General features: G+C 38.5%; 1 protein-coding gene across 3 annotated transcripts; it reads left to right on the top strand.

The window, feature by feature from the left end:
- The first annotated feature begins 270 nt into the window (after nt 1-270).
- Nucleotides 271-19,263, top strand: prkar1aa (protein kinase, cAMP-dependent, regulatory, type I, alpha (tissue specific extinguisher 1) a). Of its 3 annotated transcripts, XM_087178381.1 has the most exons (12): nt 285-337; nt 453-495; nt 3,023-3,212; nt 4,548-4,718; nt 4,984-5,075; nt 5,170-5,231; nt 5,319-5,365; nt 6,907-7,065; nt 7,181-7,241; nt 7,362-7,483; nt 9,657-9,738; nt 14,596-19,263. In XM_087178381.1, exons 3-12 carry the CDS (start codon nt 3,039-3,041, stop codon nt 14,766-14,768), a joined length of 1,143 nt encoding a protein of 380 aa, XP_087034507.1. In that variant the 5' UTR covers nt 285-337; nt 453-495; nt 3,023-3,038; the 3' UTR covers nt 14,769-19,263. The 3 variants fall into 3 exon arrangements, with proteins under 3 accessions (XP_023278635.1, XP_023278632.1, XP_087034507.1); XM_023422867.2 differs by lacking the exon at nt 453-495 and having other exon boundaries at nt 271-337; nt 4,551-4,718; XM_023422864.2 differs by lacking the exon at nt 453-495 and having other exon boundaries at nt 271-337.
- The last annotated feature ends 616 nt before the right edge of the window (nt 19,264-19,879 follow it).

Raw genomic sequence — 19,879 nt, 5'->3', positions numbered from 1 at the left:
ATATATATATATGTGTGTATACAGGTGTGTTTGTGTGGAACTGGAACTGGAACTGGAACCAGAGAATATTTAATGTGTTAGTTTTAAAATGATTGAATATATCAATTATCAAAATAGTAAGTGATTGGTTTTATTTTGATCAAAGAAATCCCAGGGTAAGTCATGACTGTACAGAATCTGTATTTGCAATTTGTTGTTGGTTTTTGAGTACAGGATTTTTTTTCACTTTCTCAGTCGTGTATACTATTTTTTGGAGACTCTTTTATTGTGAAAAAACACAGGCGGAAGTCGAGATTCTCTGCTGTCAAGAAGAAAAACAAACACGACACGTTATTTGGTGAGGATTTTCGTGTCGTTTTTAGTGTGAATAGGTAGTTATCACACATTTATGGATGCATTTGTTGAAAGCGTGTCATTTCTTTTTTTTGTGGGCTATTTTTCACATTGTTTAGATACGGGACTGTGGATTGCGAACAGTTAGCTCGCTAAGCTAATGTAAGTGGTTTGTATTCAAAATGGCTAATTTTAGAAATCTTCAGGCGTACTAATAACAGTAACTTTCATTAGTATTGCATTGACGGACGTTTCTTTTACAGTCAGTACGCTGGTAGCGTTAGCTTTATATTCCCTGGTAACTTTACTGAGACGTTACGCAGAAAAAACATTAGCCAGAGGAAAGTATCTAACTACATCTTGCTCAGTACTGTAGCGTAATGTACCACACTGTACTGCAGTACAATTTGGAGATTGTTTTACTTTAGCTAGTTGGGTAGCTAACTGCCTTGCGTTTCTGTGTACAGAACTGTGAAAATAAATTTCTACTTGGGGACAATAAACTAACTAACTAACTAACTAAATTAAGGTTTTTACCGGTTACATTACTTTGCTAAAGGGCGTTGGACATGGTAAATAAGAATTCACGTTCTTACTGTAACAGTGTCACCACAATGTAAAACTGAATGTGAATGTTCTTCATTCAAAATTTGAAGTTAGATAATTAAAAGAAGCAAAAGGTCTCCGTGAGCCCCTTAGCAAAAGTTTGTTGAACCAACCATCAACACGTTGTTGTGCTGTATGTATGCTCCCTCTTCCCACACAGAACAATTGTAAACAAAATTACATTTCATCAAATTATGTGCAGACCTGGGCTTTTTGGCGACCCTGGATATCTGGGAGCCCCAGGACTGTTTGATAACCCAGCATTGTATGTAGGCTGTGTCAAACTTAGTTGAGACACAAACTTAATCCTTAAATGCATGGATGGTTTTTCGGACACTGCTACACACCTCCTATGTGAGGCAAATTACGACATGTAATCATTGATCATATCACATCACTTGTACAGAATGAATGTACAAAATGTATTTTTGTAATTTATGAAATATCTGGTCGAAATATATTTGTAAGTGTGAACCGCTATTTTCCATGTGTATATTGTTTTATGTTACACATAGCACACTTCTCATGGACTAACTACTACCAAAACCAAATTAGTCCACAGTAATCACTAATCATAATCACGTGCTAGTGGTTATTGCAACCTGGTTATTGCACAAAGTAAGCATTGAGTATGGATTAGGGATGCACAATATGCAAAAAAGTCATATTGCAATGATTGATATGTTCCTTTACATCTCGAGAATATGATTTGTAGGCTGAGGTGTCTCTGTAGCACCACAAGGTGCTATTAATGCACAACAACGTGACACATTTGACCTTTATCAAGAAAATTACAGCTCCTGTGAATTGGATATTGCACTCGAGCATATTGTAGTTTCAATTATATTTATATGATTAATTGTGCAGGCCTAGTGTGGATGGACACATGTAGCATCTCCAGGACTTTTGCTGGAGTTCCCCAGCATATCTCCTGATATGTGCTCTGAATGGATTAATCATTCTCATGCTTTGGCTCTGCTTTTAAATGATCAGATTCATTAATGGCACAAAACTAATGTCTCATCATTAGTAGTAGCAGTCTCAGTTGCGTCTTCATTTGCAGAGTTGCAGTATTAAAGAAAATACTGCTCTGCACTAAACCTTTATCGCAGGTGCTGCACCATCGTGTTACTGTGACAATAAGCTTTTCTAAGAGGCTTCTTCATGATTGTACCTGTGCTTGTTTATACTGAATTAAACAAGATGGCATATTGCCGCTCCAGTGTATGATTTTAGATAGGATGCCATCACGAGGTCAAACTGGAAAAAAAATACCTGCTAGCATTTGCATCATCAATTTTTCACACCAAAAAAAGAAGTTACACTCTTAAACACCTTGGGTTGCTAGTGATCCTAGATACATGAGAGCTTAAATTGAATGAATTAGACAAGGTGTAATGCAGTCACTGGGGTATACATTGTATAGAGGCTTGTAAGACTGCCTTTTATTATCTTAGAATTATAGCCAAATTTAGCTGGTCCATGATTTTATTTCTAGTAGATTGGATTACTGTAATGCACTTTTTACTGGACTGCCAAAGCAGATGTTAAATAACAAAAAAAAAAAAAATCTTTTTTACAAAAAACCAAAAGCTCTGAGCACATTACCCCTAATTTATCATCTCTTCACTGACTCCCAGTAAAACAAATAAGCTTTTAGTTTAAGTGTGTGGTGTGAGTCAGCATTATTATTTTTATTATCTCCCTTTTAAGAATATTAATACCTTCCTATTCTGTATGTTTTTTGTTCTATGTTTAATTTATGTAATATTTTCTTATCTTATATTATGTATATTTTATATTTTGTCATGGATGATGTATCCCTGGTTTTATTTTGAAGCACATTTAGTTTACGCCTGCTGTATGAAATGTGCTATATAAATAAAACTGACTTGACTTAATAGAGATGGAAAGTCAGAATGGCCTGTTGCTTAGGACTTTTCATATTTGGTTTGTTGTTTGTAAATTTCAGTTGGTAAATCCCCAAGTCCTCCGGTGAAACTATGAATGCACATCAGTACAGAATAAAGACAGAAAACAGCTTCCTGATTGTTCAAAGTGTTTTCATCCGTTCTTCTCCTAGAGGTCAGAAGACAAAGATGGCATCAAGCAGTACAAGCAGTGAGGAAGAGCAGAGCCTAAGAGAGTGTGAGCAGTATGTCCAGAAACACAACATCCAGCAACTGCTCAAAGACTGCATCATCCAGCTGTGCACGTCCCGGCCTGAACGGCCCATGGCCTTCCTCAGAGACCACTTTGAAAGACTGGAAAAGGTGGGTGCTGACATGTATGGCCATTTAATTCAGTGCGAATATAGATTGCATTCAGAAAGCAACATTTTGTTATGCTAAAAAAAAAAAAAAACAGCAAATTTTCCCTCATCAATCTACTTTAATTCCCCATAATGACCAAGTGAAAACAGAAATTTAGACATTTTTGCAAATTTATTAAAAAAGTAAAAACTGAAATCTCATATTGACATAAGTATTCAGACACTTTGCTGTGACACTTGAAATTAGCGCAGGTTCTTCAGTTTCTCTGGATCATCTCTGAAGTTGTGTCCGAAATCACTTACTTATTCAATCCTCCGTACTCACTATCCAGGTAGTTCAATGTCGAGGACTATATAGTGAGCTCATTGGTAAAATAAAAAAACACTTTTTGGAAACTACTCTGGTAATTTTCTCCGCACTGTTTTTTTTTCACTGATTGGACATGATGTGTAAAGACATACACCTGTGTATATGAGGTCTCACAGCTGACAAACAGATCAGAGCAGAAACCATGAGGAGGAAGGAGCTGCTGCAGAGCTCAGAGACTGACTGTGTTGAGGCTCTCACTGTCTTTCTGCTGCATTGAAAGTTCCTGAGAAGAACAGTGGTCTCCCTCATTCTGACATGAAGAAGTCTGGAACCACCAAGACTCTTCTAGACCTGGACCTGGACTAACATCAGGAGAAGGGTCTGGGTAAGAGAGGAGACCAAGAACCTGTTGGTGACTGAGCTCCATAGATCCTGTGAGAAACTTCCAAAAGGACAACCAGTTCTAATCATCATGTGTGGTTTCCTCTAGATATGATGATTAGAACTGTGACTAAGCAGTTCAGTCCTGGTCTCATCAGACCAGAGAATCTGGTTTCTCTCAGTCCTTTAGCCGCTTCTTTACAAACTGTCACTGAAGAGAGATTTCATCTGGACTCTCTGACATGAAACCTAGATCAGTGGAGAGCTGCAGTGATGGTTGTTCTTTTGGAAGTTTTTCCACACGGGATCTTTGGAGCTCAGAGACACTATCAGGTTCTTGATCTCCTCTCTAACCAGTCTGCTCAGTTTGTCCGAGTGGCCAGCTCTACAATTCACCACTTGTGTATTTGCTGTGTAATTATGGGATATTGAGTGTAGATTGATGGGAGAAAAAATAATAATCTTTTTTTATTTTAGCAACAGACTGCAACACAACAAAAGATTTAAAGACTTGTAATGAAATTAAGTGTCAGCTTTTTCATTTATTCTGTTATTCTGTCTTTGTTTTATCTGAAAAACATAACAACTCAACCATTCACAGTGTGTATAGTGTCTCAGCTGTTGTTTTGTGTACCTGTTGGTCAGCAGGAGGAGGCTCAGCAGATGGCTTCACAGCAGAAGTCCAGCTCATGGTCAGACTCCCGTGAGGATGAAATTTCACCACCCATGAACCCTGTGGTGAGGGGGCGGAGCCGGAGAGGAGCCATCAGTGCTGAGGTGTATACTGAGGAGGATGCTGCCTCCTATGTCAGAAAGGTGAGTGGTGTTAATGGTTACTTTTCATCATTAACCACTGTTGGTATAATGTAGTCAACTCTGTGTAGGGGCTTCATGGCCTCAACCTTTGTATGTTTCCACAGTTCGCTTGTGTTTCTGCTCTTACATGAAAAAGACTTCACCACACTTTAGACATTAGTACATTAGTACCTCTCTAATGCAGCACTTGTACATTGCAGTCTCAATATTTCCTGAAATGTACCAGATTAATCTAAAGAAGCTTTTTTTTTTTTTTTTACCCAAGGTCATCCCAAAAGACTACAAGACCATGGCTGCCCTGGCCAAAGCCATGGAGAGGAATGTGCTGTTTTCCCACCTGGATGACAATGAGAGGAGGTAATGCCAACAATCCCTTCAGTAGTTTGTGTAACAATCATTGTCAAAGCATTTCCAGCTCATCAGCTTGTTTTTTCCCTTACTGCCCTTCTAGTGATATTTTTGATGCAATGTTTTCTGTCAACTACATTGCTGGAGAAACAGTCATCCAACAAGGTGAGTTTCTACACAGGATTACATGGACGTTGCTGTGTTTTTGTTCCGTCCATTCATTCATAGGACTCTTCATTGCTTCTGTTCCAGGTGATGAGGGAGACAACTTCTACGTCATTGACCAGGGAGAGATGGATGTAAGATCCCTTTCTCATGTTTTAATGCAATTCTGAACTCCAGAAAACATCTGCCTTGCTTTATTAAGAATTTGAAAAGTTGCCTTCATCTTTCCCTATTTAGCCAGATGTGCTTTGGTGGTTCAGTGAGGGAAACATTAAAGCACAACTAACAAGAGAACAACCATTAATGATTTTATTCTACTAACAACTAACAACCTGAAATAACTTGTTCCTCAGTAGAGTTGTGTGTCAGTTTATTCTGATGCCCCCAAGTGTCCAAACAGCGTCTTTAACTTAAGCAGTAGAGAACATGCACTTGTTTTGTGCTTCGCTGTTTTTCAGGTATGCTGTGTAATGAAAATAGTTTGCCTTGTCTGGTGTAAAATTAGTTCATTGATGTAGAATACTTCAATAGAAATACCTTAATAATATTTTGGTCTTCAATTATTTGCTGCATAGGTCATTACACATAAGGTCTGGGAAACTAGATCTGCAGGCAGGTACTAACAGGGCCGGTCAGTAATGAATGCAATGTGTGGATGAATGAAGTGTCAGTAATGTGTGCAAAAAAAAAAGCTGGTGGAGGAAGAGAAGAAAGACTGTTTGGGTGGCTTCCCAAGGCAATATACAAATAGAGAAAGTTGAGCCATTAAAATAATAATTCAATAAAAATAAAGAACCGAACAAGAGATCAGAATAAATTATATACAGACATAGGTTTATAGTTTTATATAGACATAGGTGCTTTGACATTTCTATACAAATGTTAAATTGAGAGTTTTTAGTGCTTTACACAATGGGAGGGGATGAGGTGAAACAACATTTATGTATAGGCTATAGTCTTTTGTTATAATGATGATGATATTGTTAACTATAAATTCACTATATTTGTTCTTCATGACAATTCCTGACTGGATTTAAAGCTCCTTTTCTTATCATTTAGAGAAGTGGAGCAGCTCTGATTATGTCTGCTGCTCAGATACTTCAGCTCATTTCGCTCAGTTTGAAGATGCCTAAGGAAAAAAATGTTTTACACTGCAGCCCTAAACTGCCATGGTGCAAGTAGTTTCCTGATGCCCTCTCAAACCCCGCCCACTGGCTCCTGAGCCAGGAAGCAACAACCTCACAAGTAGAATACAGGGAGAGGGACATCACAAATAAAAAGAAAATCACAACAATTAAACTGTTGATGATACAATTCTGAAAAGAAACTGTCAGCATGTTACACTTAGCACAACACCAGTGCCCTCTGTGAATATTGACATAACTTCCATTTAACCAAAAAATACACTTCATACCTTTTGTTAAGTTATTTCAAAGTCTTCACTTTGAGTTTGGACGGACATGGATGTGAACTGACACTGGACTAGCTGGAGGAGGCAGACAACTGCGAGGCAGTAATTCTTTTATCCTGTGACCTAAAAGAACACATTGTTGATGTTTCAGTATCCACCTAGACGTGTATTATTACCACCGTTATATTGTAGCTATAATAGATCCCTGCCATGTCAGTAGAAACCAGGCCAACAGCAGCATCTCTGCTGTCTGTCTCCCTCTAGGTATATGTCAACAATGAGTGGGTGACCAGTATTGGTGAGGGAGGTAGTTTTGGGGAGCTGGCTCTGATCTATGGGACCCCCCGTGCAGCTACAGTCCGGGCCAAGTCCAATGTCAAGCTCTGGGGCATCGACAGAGACAGCTACAGGAGAATACTGATGGTAAGCTTTGCAGTACTGAACAATGACACAAGAATGAGTTGGTCTGGAAAAACAAAATCACTGTCAGGTAATTACATGAATTGTCATAGTTATTACTATTATCTTTTCTTTTTAGGGGAGCACTTTGAGAAAGCGTAAGATGTACGAGGAGTTCCTCAGCAAGGTTTCCATTTTAGGTGAGATCTTAGCTCTTCAGTTTTTCTTCATTATATTGACTGACTGAAAGAAAAGCTTCATCATTGGCTTCATAAATCTGGATGAGAGCATGTGTTGACCTGAGTGTTGTTCCTGAGCAGAGTCTCTGGATAAGTGGGAGCGTCTGACAGTGGCTGATGCCTTGGAGACAGTGCAGTTTGAGGACGGCCAGAAAATTGTGGTCCAGGGACAGCCTGGTGATGAGTTCTTCATCATCCTGGAGGTACAGACCACTTTCTGAAAGCAGTACTGATATTCTTACTATCCAGGTTCTTTGTATACTGTAGGTGTTTAACAGTACACATATTTGTCCCAAACCTGTTTGTGTAGGATGTTTGTTCGCCATGTGACATTCTGTGGTGTAATCCTGCTTGTCAAACAAAAGTTTGTTGCCACTATAACCCAACGCTCTCTATTTCAGTCTATGTTTTAGCATGAGCCAAAACCAAAATTCTTAAATTGGCAATGGACAACCTTCCCCCCCAGTGTTGCCAGGTTGTATTAAAAGGTCCATATTTTCCTCGTGTTGCTCCATAAGAAGATATATTTGTAGTTTAAAGAACCAAAAACCAGCTCAATGTAGCTTCTCTCTGGAGCTCTAGTAACAACAGGTCAGTGAGCCAATCAGAAGAGAGGAGGCTCTGAGCCTCTCCTCTGATTGACTGACTGTTTTCTGAGTGAAAAAATATAGCAGTTAATCTTAAAGTCAGAGAAACCAAATCCTGAAAGGTTGGATGGTGGTCCAAGTGGACTGTGCTGGTCCATGAGGGTGGTGACTTTTTATTCCAGGCATATTGTTTTCGGGTCGTCTGTCCGTCCCATTCTCGTGGCCTTGATGGAACTTCTTCAAATATGACACGAATGTCCACTCTGACTCAGGGATGTACTGATTAAATTTTGGTCTAGGTCATGGTAACTCCACAAAACGCAGTTTAGCCTTGTGAGCGCAATATCTCTGTAACGCCTTGAAAGAATTTCTTTAACTTTGGTAAACATGTTCCCCTGGACTCAAAGACAATGTGATTAGATTTTGGTGGCTAAAGGTCAATGTCACGGTGACCTGACAAAACATGATTTTGGCCTTGTGAATGCAATATCTCCAGAGCTCTTCAAAAGGAATCCCTTCTAATTTTTCCCTTCACAAATATCCACTTGGAAACAATGACAAACTGATTAGACTTTGGTGGTCAAAGGTTATTCTATACATTGTGCAATCAACATTTACTTCTTAAAGATAAATAAAAAATAAAATAAAAGTTTCCTATTCTCACTTTACATTGCACCCAGAAAACTATCTATTAGAAAAACCTGTGGGTTAGTCCCTGGATTTATACAACCTCAAACAGTGAGGGTCACTGGTATAGTGAATGCAGAACTGGAGGAGGCTCCATCTCATATACAGAATTCATATAGTCATGAAAACCTGTGGCTGGTTTGCATCAAGGGATGGCTCCTTTTTACTGTGCAGTTTTACTAGTGTTAAAATAAAGGCAGAAACAACTATAAGCAATTTAAACAATTGTATTATTAAATATTTATTTAAGAGAAACAGCACCTTTTGACAACAAGTGAAGACTGCTTGTTTCTAAGTCATTCATTCCACCATTAACATGGGGTTCATTTCATATCAACTCATCCAGAATTCTGAACTTTTCCCAGTTCATGTCATATTTCCTCAAAACATTCATGAAAGAACTTCTGCAAAATCCTACAGCCCCAAATACTCATTATGCCTCCATGCCAACGACTGCTGCTATAACAGAGATTGAAAACCTTAATGTCAGCATAGTACAAATATTTACTGATGAAATAGAGCCAATAAATGTAATATTACAGCCAGTGAAACGTACAAAAAAAAAAAATATTTTCAAAAAATCACTATGAATATTTCACATAAAAAAGTTTCAGTACCTTTTCTTGCAGTACCAAGTAACTTTTGAATGTGTTATATTCATACTACACATAATCACATAATCGTGTAGTGTGTAATTAGTGTAAAACATTCAGCAACAACTATTTACATAGATACAGTATATGTTGGAAATTATCCTTAGGGTTTCTTGGCTGTTCAGTACAAATTTCAACCTAATACATAGAAAAATAAGCGTGACTCAGAAAACACACATATAAAGAATCAAAAAATGTTGTAGGGCCAAACTTCAAAAATGTAAAATGTCTTATACTGTTGGATTTTACAAGGTCCCATGAATGTATTGAAACTTTTTACATTAATTCTTTCAAGAAAATCCATGACATAACCTGGGACGTCCTAGGTGATTTGTAATAGCTATAGTGGATACTTTCTGGACAAACTGGAATGTAATTAGTCCCACTACATCTTGTATCAGGATGATACCTGGGATATGCAGTTCAAGATGTCTTTGTTGTGTTGTCAGGGGACAGCAGCGGTGCTGCAGAGGCGTTCAGAAGACGAGGAGTTTGTGGAGGTCGGCAGACTTGGACCGTCAGATTACTTTGGTAAGACCCTGACAGACATGTTATCCGCACTGCCCTGCAAAGGCAAAATGCAGTAACTGCATTTTTGGTCAAAGTCAATTTGTCAAAATTTGGTCATAACCTCTGTCTTTCTCTCTGACATCTGTTTTTTTTTTTTATCAAGGTATTTTTATTCAGTTTTACAAATTATAGTTTACAATTTAACATAGGTCCAACAGAAGACACAGGGAAAGGAGAAAAAAAAAAAAAAAAAAAAAGGCCGGACCGTAGATCCCACCCAGCCCTCCACAAATACCAGACTTACAGAGTTCACAGTATAAAATACATAGTTCAAAATACAGAATTTACATAGTCAGAAAAAAAAAGAAAAAAGAGAATAAGAAATATAATAATAATAATGATGACAGAGGACAACAGCAGAGATTTACAGTATTATATTGTCTGCCTCCATATCTTCAACAAACATTAAGAAAGGCTGCCAAATGTTATAAATTTTCTATTAGACCCCCTGATTGTGTATCTGATCTTCTCCAACTTGATATGGTACATGATTTCCCTAACCCAATGACTGTATGTTGGAGGTGCTGGATCTTTCCATTTCAATAATATCAGTCTCCTAGCTAGCAGAGAGCAGAAAGCCACCATTATTCGTTCCCACTTCTCAAGATGGGAGTCTATCTGGGTTACACCAAAAAGCACAACGAATGGAGACGGTACAAGCCTTTTCGCAAAGATCTTAGAAAAGGTCTCAAAGATGGGCTGCCAGAAAGTGCAAAGCTTTGGACATATCCAGAACATGTGTAAGAGAGTGGCTGGATCTCGCCCGCATCTTTCACAAGTGAGGTCTATATCAGCATTGATCTTAGAAAGTCTAACTTTAGACCAGTGCAGTCGATGTACAATTTTAAACTGAATGACAGTATGCCTAAGACAAATGGAAGACGAATAAATTCCCTGTATTATTTTGTGCGAAGTGTCGTCTGTAATTTGCTCATTTAAATCTGTCTCCCATTTATTTTTGAGGAGGTCCAAAGGCATCAAGTTATGAGAATACAGTATTTCGTATATTGTGCTAATAGTTTGTTTTCTGACTAGTTTACAATCAAAAATTGAGTCCAGCAGACCAGTTGAAGGACGTAAGGGAGAACATTTAAAGTTTGAGAATACAAAATTTCGAAGCTGCAGGTATCGATAAAAATGTGATTTGGGAATGTGATATTTTTGTACCAACTGTTCAAAGGAGGCAAAGCTGCCAATATACAGATCATACAGTGATACCATACCTCTTCTGGACCACATATCAAAGACACCATCCATTAATGATGGAACAAACATATGATTCATTGCAATTGGTGCGGTCTGAGATAGATCTGTAAGTACAAAGGATCTTCTAAATTGGTTCCAGATCTTGATTGAGTGCAAAACAACCGGGTTAGAGGTAAAGTTAGAAATGGGCTGTATAAATGGCAACTTAGAACACAGTAAGGCTTTTAAAGAAGTGGAATTTACAGATGCCCCCTCCAGATTTAGCCATTCAGTGTCAGTGTTATCATTATTGTTACCCATCCAATATAACAATACTCGAATGTTAACCGCCCAATAGTAATACAAGAAATTAGGGAGTGCCATCCCTCCCATTGAGCGAGGTCTCTGAAGTACACTTCTTTTTATCCAGGGCGATTTTTTGTTCCAAATGAAACTTGATATCTGATTATTTAATTTGGTAAAAAAAAGACTTAGTTAAAAAGACAGGAAGGCACTGAAATATATATAAAAACTTGGGCAGTATATTCATTTTTACTGTATTAATTCTTCCACCCAGAGAGAAGGGGGGGGATCCCATCGTTCAATATCCTGATTTAGTTAGCAGCATAAAGATCTTTATGTTTATCTGTAATCCATATGCCGAGGTATTTGAATTTTTTGGGGCTAATTTTAAAGGGGAGTGAATTTAAGGATGTCTCATCATTACTAGTGCCAACAGGCATCAGCTCACTTTTTTGAACATTGACCCTGTAGCCGGATAGTTTGCCAAATTCTGTTAGTAAGACCATTAGCTTAGGAAGACTCGAAAGGGGTTGTGATATATATAGCAGCATGTCATCCGCATAAAGCGAGACTTTGTGCTCTTCCCCTGCTCGTTGAATTCCTCTGATATCAGTATTTTGCCTCAGAGCTAGAGCTAGTGGTTCCATTGCAACCGCAAAAAGAAGCGGTGACATGGGGCATCCCTGTCTTGTACCACGTTTAAGCTCGAAAAAAGGGGACAAATTATTATTAGTACGAACAGCAGCCACTGGAGAAGTATATAAAAGTCTGATCCATGATATGAATTTATTGCCAAATCCAAACCTCTCCAGCATGCTGAAAAGATAGCCCCACTCCACCTGGTCGAACGCCTTTTCAGCATCAAATGAGAGGACGACCTCTGGCACACCAGGTGGAGAGGGGCTATAAAGGATATTAAGGCGTCTGACATTGAAAAAAGAGTAAAGATTCTTAATAAAACCTGTTTGGTCGGGTGATATAATGGAAGGAAGAACACCTTCCAGTCGGCGTGCCAGAACCTTGGCAAGGATTTTTGCATCCGTGTTAAGGAGAGAAATTGGGCGGAATGAATTGCACTCTAGAGGGTTTTTCCCTTTTTTGAGAATTACAGTGATTACTGTTTGGCACATGGTCGGAGGTAAGGTTTTAAGTGAAAGGGATTCTTCAAAAACTGACATTAGTAAAGGGGCAAGTTGGTCTGAGAATTTTTTGAAGAAATCTGTCGGATATCCGTCCGGCCCTGGGGACTTGCCGCTTTGCATAGATCTGATTGCAGATATTATTTCCAGGGCCGAGAAGTCTTTCTCCAATGAATCAGCTATGTTTGGGCCTACAGATGGAACGTGTAGGGATCTTAAAAAATCCTCCAACACGGAGGGTGTAGTTGGAAATTCTGACGTGTATAATACTTGATAGAAATTTTGAAAACAGGAGTTAATTTTGAGGCTATCTGTACACTTTGAACCTTGTTCATCATTGATTGCAGGTATAATCTGATTGGCAGTTTTTTGTCGTAACTGATGTGCGAGAATTCGTCCAATTTTCATCTGTTTTACTGTGAAGAAAAACATTAGGTCATACCGAAAACAGCCTTCTAAATCTACAGTAAAATGAACCTAAAAACCACACCACAGTTTCACTTTAAAAATCGGGGGTTTGGGCCCCGGCGGTTTACCTGATAGAAAGACCACAAAGTCTTAGTCCTTCCCGCAGCGTCCCGGGTTCCAGTCCGACCCGTGGCTCACATGTCATTCTGTCTCTCCCTGACTTTTCTGTCTCTCTCACTGTAGCTATCTGAATAAAGGCAAAAATGTCACAAAAAAAATCAGTGATTCGCAGATGCTCTTCAGCAGACACATGATGTCTCATAGTACCTGGAAACTGAGACTGTTTACCTTTTTGTTTCTTTAATAACTTTTGAACCAGCCGTTCAGCAGGTTTTTACCAGCAGCTGAATTATCCACAGAGGTGTCGTCCTCTCCATAACAAACACCAGGGGATTAAAACCAGTAGAAACACTGAATAAAGCAGTTTGACTTGCTCTTCAGTGACACAGGACAGGACGTCTCCAGCAGCTGGGAGCTGAGCTGTCTAACATTTCCTCAGCTTGTTTCTCTGATAACTTCAGATCCAGATGTCCGATGACTGAAATCCCTCATCTGGTTCAAATATAGAGTTGAAAACCACCAAGGTGTAAAAAGTGTATGTGACTTAAAACAAGATTTGTCATTGTCTGCCCCAGTCTGTGTTTTCACCTGTGTTAAATCACCCTTGCCTCACTTGTGTCTATTTAGTCTCTGTGCCCCCCTTTGTTGGTTTGTCCTGCTTTACCCTGTGGAACTTCTGTTTGGATTTTTGATGTTTTCTTACTTACGTCCCTTACTCCTGTGCTCCTTGTGTTTTTGGTAGAGTAATGTCATTTCGCTCCACCTTCCAGCATTTGTTTTTTGTGTATATTTGGGTCCAGATAACATAAAACGTGACAAGATTAAGTCAATGTTGAGCTTCTGTCAGACAAACAAACTGATGCATGATCATAGAGGATATGATGTCATTGACAGGAGACCAATGACATGTACTGTTACCATGATTAAAATGACAGATTTCTAGTTGTTTTTAGACATTTTCATGTGGAAAAATTACATTATAACTTTAAATGAGAGTTTGGTCATATAGTTTGCTCGTCCATAAAATTAAATAAGGAAGTAGCTAAATCAGTTGATGTAGAGGGAAAAAAACAGCTATACTCCTGCTAAAGGTCACTAGCTTAGCACATCTCAGTAGCTGTATCTCATTTTTTGACTAGTGAATTTTATGTGATTTGGTTAAGCTACCTTTAACTGCCATACTTCAATTTATTAAACTGTTAATTGATGCATTATATTGATTTCAATATTAATAATTCTAGTACTTGGTTGGATAGACACCAAACACATAATGTGGTCTGATAATTATTTACAGCCCATTAAGGTTAATTTTCTCAAGCAAACTAGTTCAGATGGATCAGAAAGTGGAGAGGTACATATACATATTGGTACAAAGTAGTTTCTCTGAGCATTTAGTGCAATATCTTTGTTTTTAAGCTTTTGTGTGGTGATTTGTTTTTGGCTGAAACGATCAACCTAAAAAGTCATAAAAATAAAAGCATTATACCCTCTCTGTCTGTTTTACAGTTTTCTGTCTGTAAACTTTAAACCCATTTTTAGTCTAGTCTAGTCACTGTTCTCTGCCATATCGCAGTGCAGGATGGGGGCTGCTAGAATAGAATTATATGCATGGTGTGGATTTAAAACAGTGTGTGACTGTGTGATCTTTCCTGTGTACCCCCAGGTGAAATTGCCTTGCTGATGAACCGGCCCCGTGCTGCCACTGTTGTTGCATGCGGACCCCTTAAGTGTGTCAAACTGGACCGGCCACGGTTTGAGAGAGTCCTGGGTCCCTGCTCTGATATCCTGAAGAGAAACATTGAGCAATACAACAGCTTTGTTTCCCTTTCTGTCTGAGCTCGTCAGCACTCAGACCCTCCTCTCTTCTACTGCAGCACACACCTCTTTTATTTTCCCATGTATACTCTCTTTCACATATGTAACCACGGCCACATGACACCACCCCCACCCCTACCCCATAAGGTCACTTAATACATCTGTTACTGTTCTTTTTTTTTTTTTAGATTTCTTATCTATTGTTTTTTTTTTTGGCTGGACAGAAACAGCTGGGCCAGCCCTATAAACACAATATCCTCGACTGACTGACTGACTGAGGGATACAGTTGTGTGATAAAGGTACACCATTGCTCAGCCGAGTGTTTGACTTCTCCTATTGGCCTTTGTTCTTTTAAAAAGATCTTGTGTGAACCGTTTCTCTGACATCATCAGGGGGCGTTTACAGCAGATCCACTACAGTTTTCAGCTACTGTATTTCCTCCTAATGTAATAAATGTAGTTAATTTGCTGTAATGGAGCTGATGCACAGTGAATTCGTAGCACGACCGTGCTTGCCTGCAGCTCCAGAGCAGCCAGGAAGCCAGAGCGCCTGGATGACTGCCCGTAACAAGAAGCACAGCATAAAGCCTGCAGTTGGTATCTATACATGGTCCAGTCATATACTAGGTTTATACTTAGTCTTGTTTGTGTATATACTGAAAATCTGTAACCCCATTACCTAAAAGGTGTTTGAAGATATAAGTGAGATTAAATACTGGTGTATGTGTGACTGACTGCGACTTCACACTGTGAAGATGAGTCAAATTAAGACAAAATATACAAATTAGAGTGTTAATGTGGACAGTTTAAGAATCTAGTTTCAAAGTCTGATGGGAAAACAATTAAAAATGACCAAAAATGTTACATTAGTGATTTTTCAGTATTAAGTCAAATGTGTTGACTATGTGAACACGAAATTAGTTAGTTAGTTTGCTCTGCAGATCTTCAGTCTTCACAGACATGCTGTGGTAGATGGTTTCATGCTGACTGAGGAGGTTTTATGTCTTTTAAGCAGTTTTGTCTGCACTGCTGCTTGTTTCTGTTTGTCAAGATGTTTGAGCAGTGCCAGCAGGAGGGCTCATGGAAAGGCAGTGTTGGTCAGCTGGCCCACCACTTTGGTCCAGACCGAAATATTTCAGATAATTTTGCTGTAATATTTATCAATGTTCCCCTCCAGACAACTTATCCTCTGACTTTTTATCTGACGCCATCATCAGGTCAAAATCTCAGTTTGTCCAATTCTTTAGTTTATGACCAGATGCCAGCAAAACTGATGACATTCCCAGCCTCAGCTGTACTTTTTCTTTACAACTATTTTGAAAATGTTAGCATGCTAACAGATGGTGAACATGCCAAACATGATACCTGCTAAACATCAGCATCATTGTCTCTTGGGTATGTTAGCATGCTGGCATTAGCATTTAGCTCAAAGTACTGCTGTGTATTAGTATAGCCTCACAGCTAACATGGCTGTAGACTCTTAGGTCTTTTGTTTTTAGTTTTTTTTTTTTTTTTATGTATTTATTTTGTTGTCTTGGTGTCCCTAGTAGAGACACCGTTCTTAAAGTACGAGCTGTAAACTCACAGTATGGAGGATGTTTTGCCAGGAAGAGAAATTAGGAAAAAAAAAACAAAATGCTATTTCCAATTAAGCCTCTTAAGCATTTAGGTCATTTGACTTTTTCTGCTAATTATAAAAAAAGTTTTATGAACAAATTTGGCAGCTTTTCTGTTCTTTCATTTCACTTTGTTACGCATTGTTAGAATTTTAGCTTTGTTGTCATGATTTCAGTTTTGTTTGTTTCTTAACATTTAAATCATAATAGACTGAATTAGAATAATGGCATTTTTTCCTTCTGCTCTTTAAATGTGATTCGTTCCTCCATATTTAGTTCACAGTCTCGGTTAAAGGAAACTGTCCTGGGATCCCTTTAACTCTGCTGACATCATGTGCTCTTATGTTGGTCTATTTACATCTCTGCTACAAATCTATATATGAAGAGTAAATGACTATATCTTTTGCACATTTTGTGACATACAAAATTATATTGTCTGAGAGAAAAATGTGTATACACTGTTAAGGTCACTGTTTAGTGCACATCTGATCCCGTTATTTAAAGGGAGTGCAGGTAAAAAAAAAAAAAAACCCACAAAACACCACCAACATCAACAAAAAAAGTGACGCGACGCCTCTTACAAGATCAGACTGTCTGTTAAATGAGAGCTCTAGGTAATTCATCTAATTATCATCCATGACAGCTTCATCTGTCATTGTTGTCCTCTGACCTTTGACCACCAAAAATCCCATCAGCTCATTTCTGAGTCCAGGTGAACATTTGTACTAAATTTGAAGAAATTCCCTTGAGGTGTTACTGAGACATTGTTTTTGTTACAATTAGACAGACAACCCAAAAACATACTGACTCCGGCCACAGCTGACGCCAGCATGCAGGCATAAAAACAAACACCATTATCAGAGCAGTGGAGGCAGAGATATCCTGAGACATCAAGCTCCATAAACACTGAACCCTATATTTATTTGATTTGAACTCCTGTGCCTGTTAAACACCCACGCTTTTAAACGCCACTTGTTTGTAACACAGACTGTTTAACAATAGATAGATAGATAGAGAGATAGATAGATAGATTGATACTTTATTTATCCCTATGGGAAATTCATGAGAATCCCAGAAGAAATTCTACAGCTGTTTTGTAATCTCTTCATGATGACACAACTGCTTTTCATGTGTACAGTTGGTGGAGTGCCTTTAAGTTTGTAATTAGGCAGTCATGTTGGTCATAGCTGAGATACATGACAGTGAGGGAGTTAGCTCTCTCCTATTACAGTGAAGAAGCAGTATATTGCAGTAGATAAACTTGTATATTGAAGGTATTGTGCATTTTATGACTAAAGGATGAAACTTTCTCCACTGCTTCTATAAACCATGAAGTTTATTTTCGGATGTGGAGGCATTTCAGACCCCGTAGGACAGAGCTGAGCCCCCTGGAGTAATGTGTGTTCCAGACAAACTAGCATGCTCGCTTCTGATTAAAATGTTTGCTAATGTGGTAGATAGTCATGTAATTCCATAGAACACACAGCAGAAGTTGTCAACATTTTTAACAAGCTATAGCTATTAACACCTGGAAATGATGGGTTCTGTAGTCCCCTGGCAAAATGGTGCTCTAAGCAGAATGATGTTACATGGCCATAACAGCAAATATGCATCTTTATGCAATTTTGGCAAAGATACAAGATACATGATTATAATGGAGAAATGGGGCAAAAACTGGAAAAATTCAATGCTGAGGTCAATGACCTCTCAAGGTCACCAGAGGTGAGATACAAATTACCTCCATTTCTGAAATAAAACCTCAGGGTATATAGATAATATGCTGAAACTTTCATGCTTTAGTCATAATGTTTTGCCTACCTGCCCCACTAGTAGGGCTGGGTAGTAACAGAAGTACAGATACTAGACACTTGAGTTTCAGTATCGATAGCAAAACAATTTCTTTTCAATAATTAGGAATATAATAATGTTTTCTACAAAATTCTGTCCTGAATGAGCCAAAGTTATTGTCAAACATTGTCTAAACCAGTGTTTCCCAACCTTTTCCAAATCATAGCCCCCCTGAAAATCTCAAAAATGTTTATGGCCCACATTCAACCTTGTAACAATACAGAGGCCAAATTATGCTCTGAGCACTTTTTATTTTAATAATAATGTTTGAACATGAACTGAAAGCAGGAGAAGCGCAATTATTCTTTTTTAATTTTTTGACAGGGGAGAGATCACTTGTCGATTCACCCTCTATCTCTTGACTTTTTCCTTTTAACCCTTCCTGTTGCGAACCGGTTATCTATTTTTATACTCCAGTTGTTGCCATGGATGTAATCTGTCAGCGCACAATGAGACTGAAATAAGATCTAAGTATATTTCAGTGTATTCATGATGTGAAGATACTTCATTGGGTTCAGTTCTCCAACATTAAACATATTTACAGTTAGCCCACTAGCAAACATGTATTTGGATGTACAGTACAGTCTTTGCCTTGCACTCACTGCTGATGCTTGTCACTTGTTCTGCTGTTCTTTTACATCTCACAGTATTCTTCTATGTTATTTCTAAAGAGGTCTTTGACCGTCGCCACTGGTTTCTTGTATTTTTCTGATGAAGGTGCATGTCACACTTGTTTTAAATGCGTTTCTCAAAGACTTTTTGATTCAGTACACAAGAGTATTTCTCACTGCCTGGACCCTCGAGAGCCGAGACATTGATTGTGAGTGTGTAGTGCTGTCTTCACTTAGAAACCTGGATTGTTGACTTTCAGCTCACTGTGTCTGTTCAATCAGACCATCTGTGTTTGGCTGCAGTGAGTCAGCAGACCTGCAGCGGGTCTCTCCAGAGGACCAGTCTTTTCTAGAGTTTTTATGCCTTTTGTCGGATTGATTGGAGTAACTGGTGTGTTTTGGATTTCCCTGTAGGACTAAAGCAATAAAGAGTTCAGTGTTTTCAGTGTCTTTTCTTGCTGTCTCATAATCTTCACCTGTAGAGGGCTCCTGTGTTACAATCATTTTGCTTAAATGGTTCACATCCATCAATGCACTCATGTTTGATCAGTAGGTGCTTCAGTACAGTTGTGAGGAGCTGGAGCTTTCTTCCAATGTTTCCATGTTGTGGTGTTTTCTACTTCCACTACAGGTCTGGAAATGTTCTATCTACTGATCTGAATTTATTTCACTCATAGTTACAACCTTTTGTTTTTCTCCATTTATGCAAATGACTACAAATGTGATGATCACATGATCACAACTTCAAATGCATTTTAAGGATTTTTGGTTCTTTTCACACAACTTTTTTAAAAGACAGAATGGTTGATTGTAGATTTCAAAATATTTTCTCAAGATCTGTTCTCTGTCATCTAAGTCCCAAGTACAGACAAACACAATATGCTTATGCCAATAATACACACATAGTTCTAATCTCTGGCAGTCAGGTTGTGAATGTGGTGAGCTTTTACAACCAGGATGCAATCAACAGGACTGATGTGTGAAGTGGTGGAGGAATAAACAGCATCAGACAAGCAGGAATTTTTCCCCAGAGCTCAAATTTTTTCTTTTAACTTGT

This window comes from Seriola lalandi, unplaced genomic scaffold (assembly GCF_002814215.2).
Source record: "Seriola lalandi dorsalis isolate HSWRI2012SDOR001 ecotype SW California unplaced genomic scaffold, Sedor1 jcf7180002054686, whole genome shotgun sequence".
NCBI classification, from domain to species: domain Eukaryota; kingdom Metazoa; phylum Chordata; class Actinopteri; order Carangiformes; family Carangidae; genus Seriola; species Seriola lalandi.
Note: the sequence above shows the minus strand (reverse complement) of the source record. Positions and strands in the feature narration are given on the sequence as shown.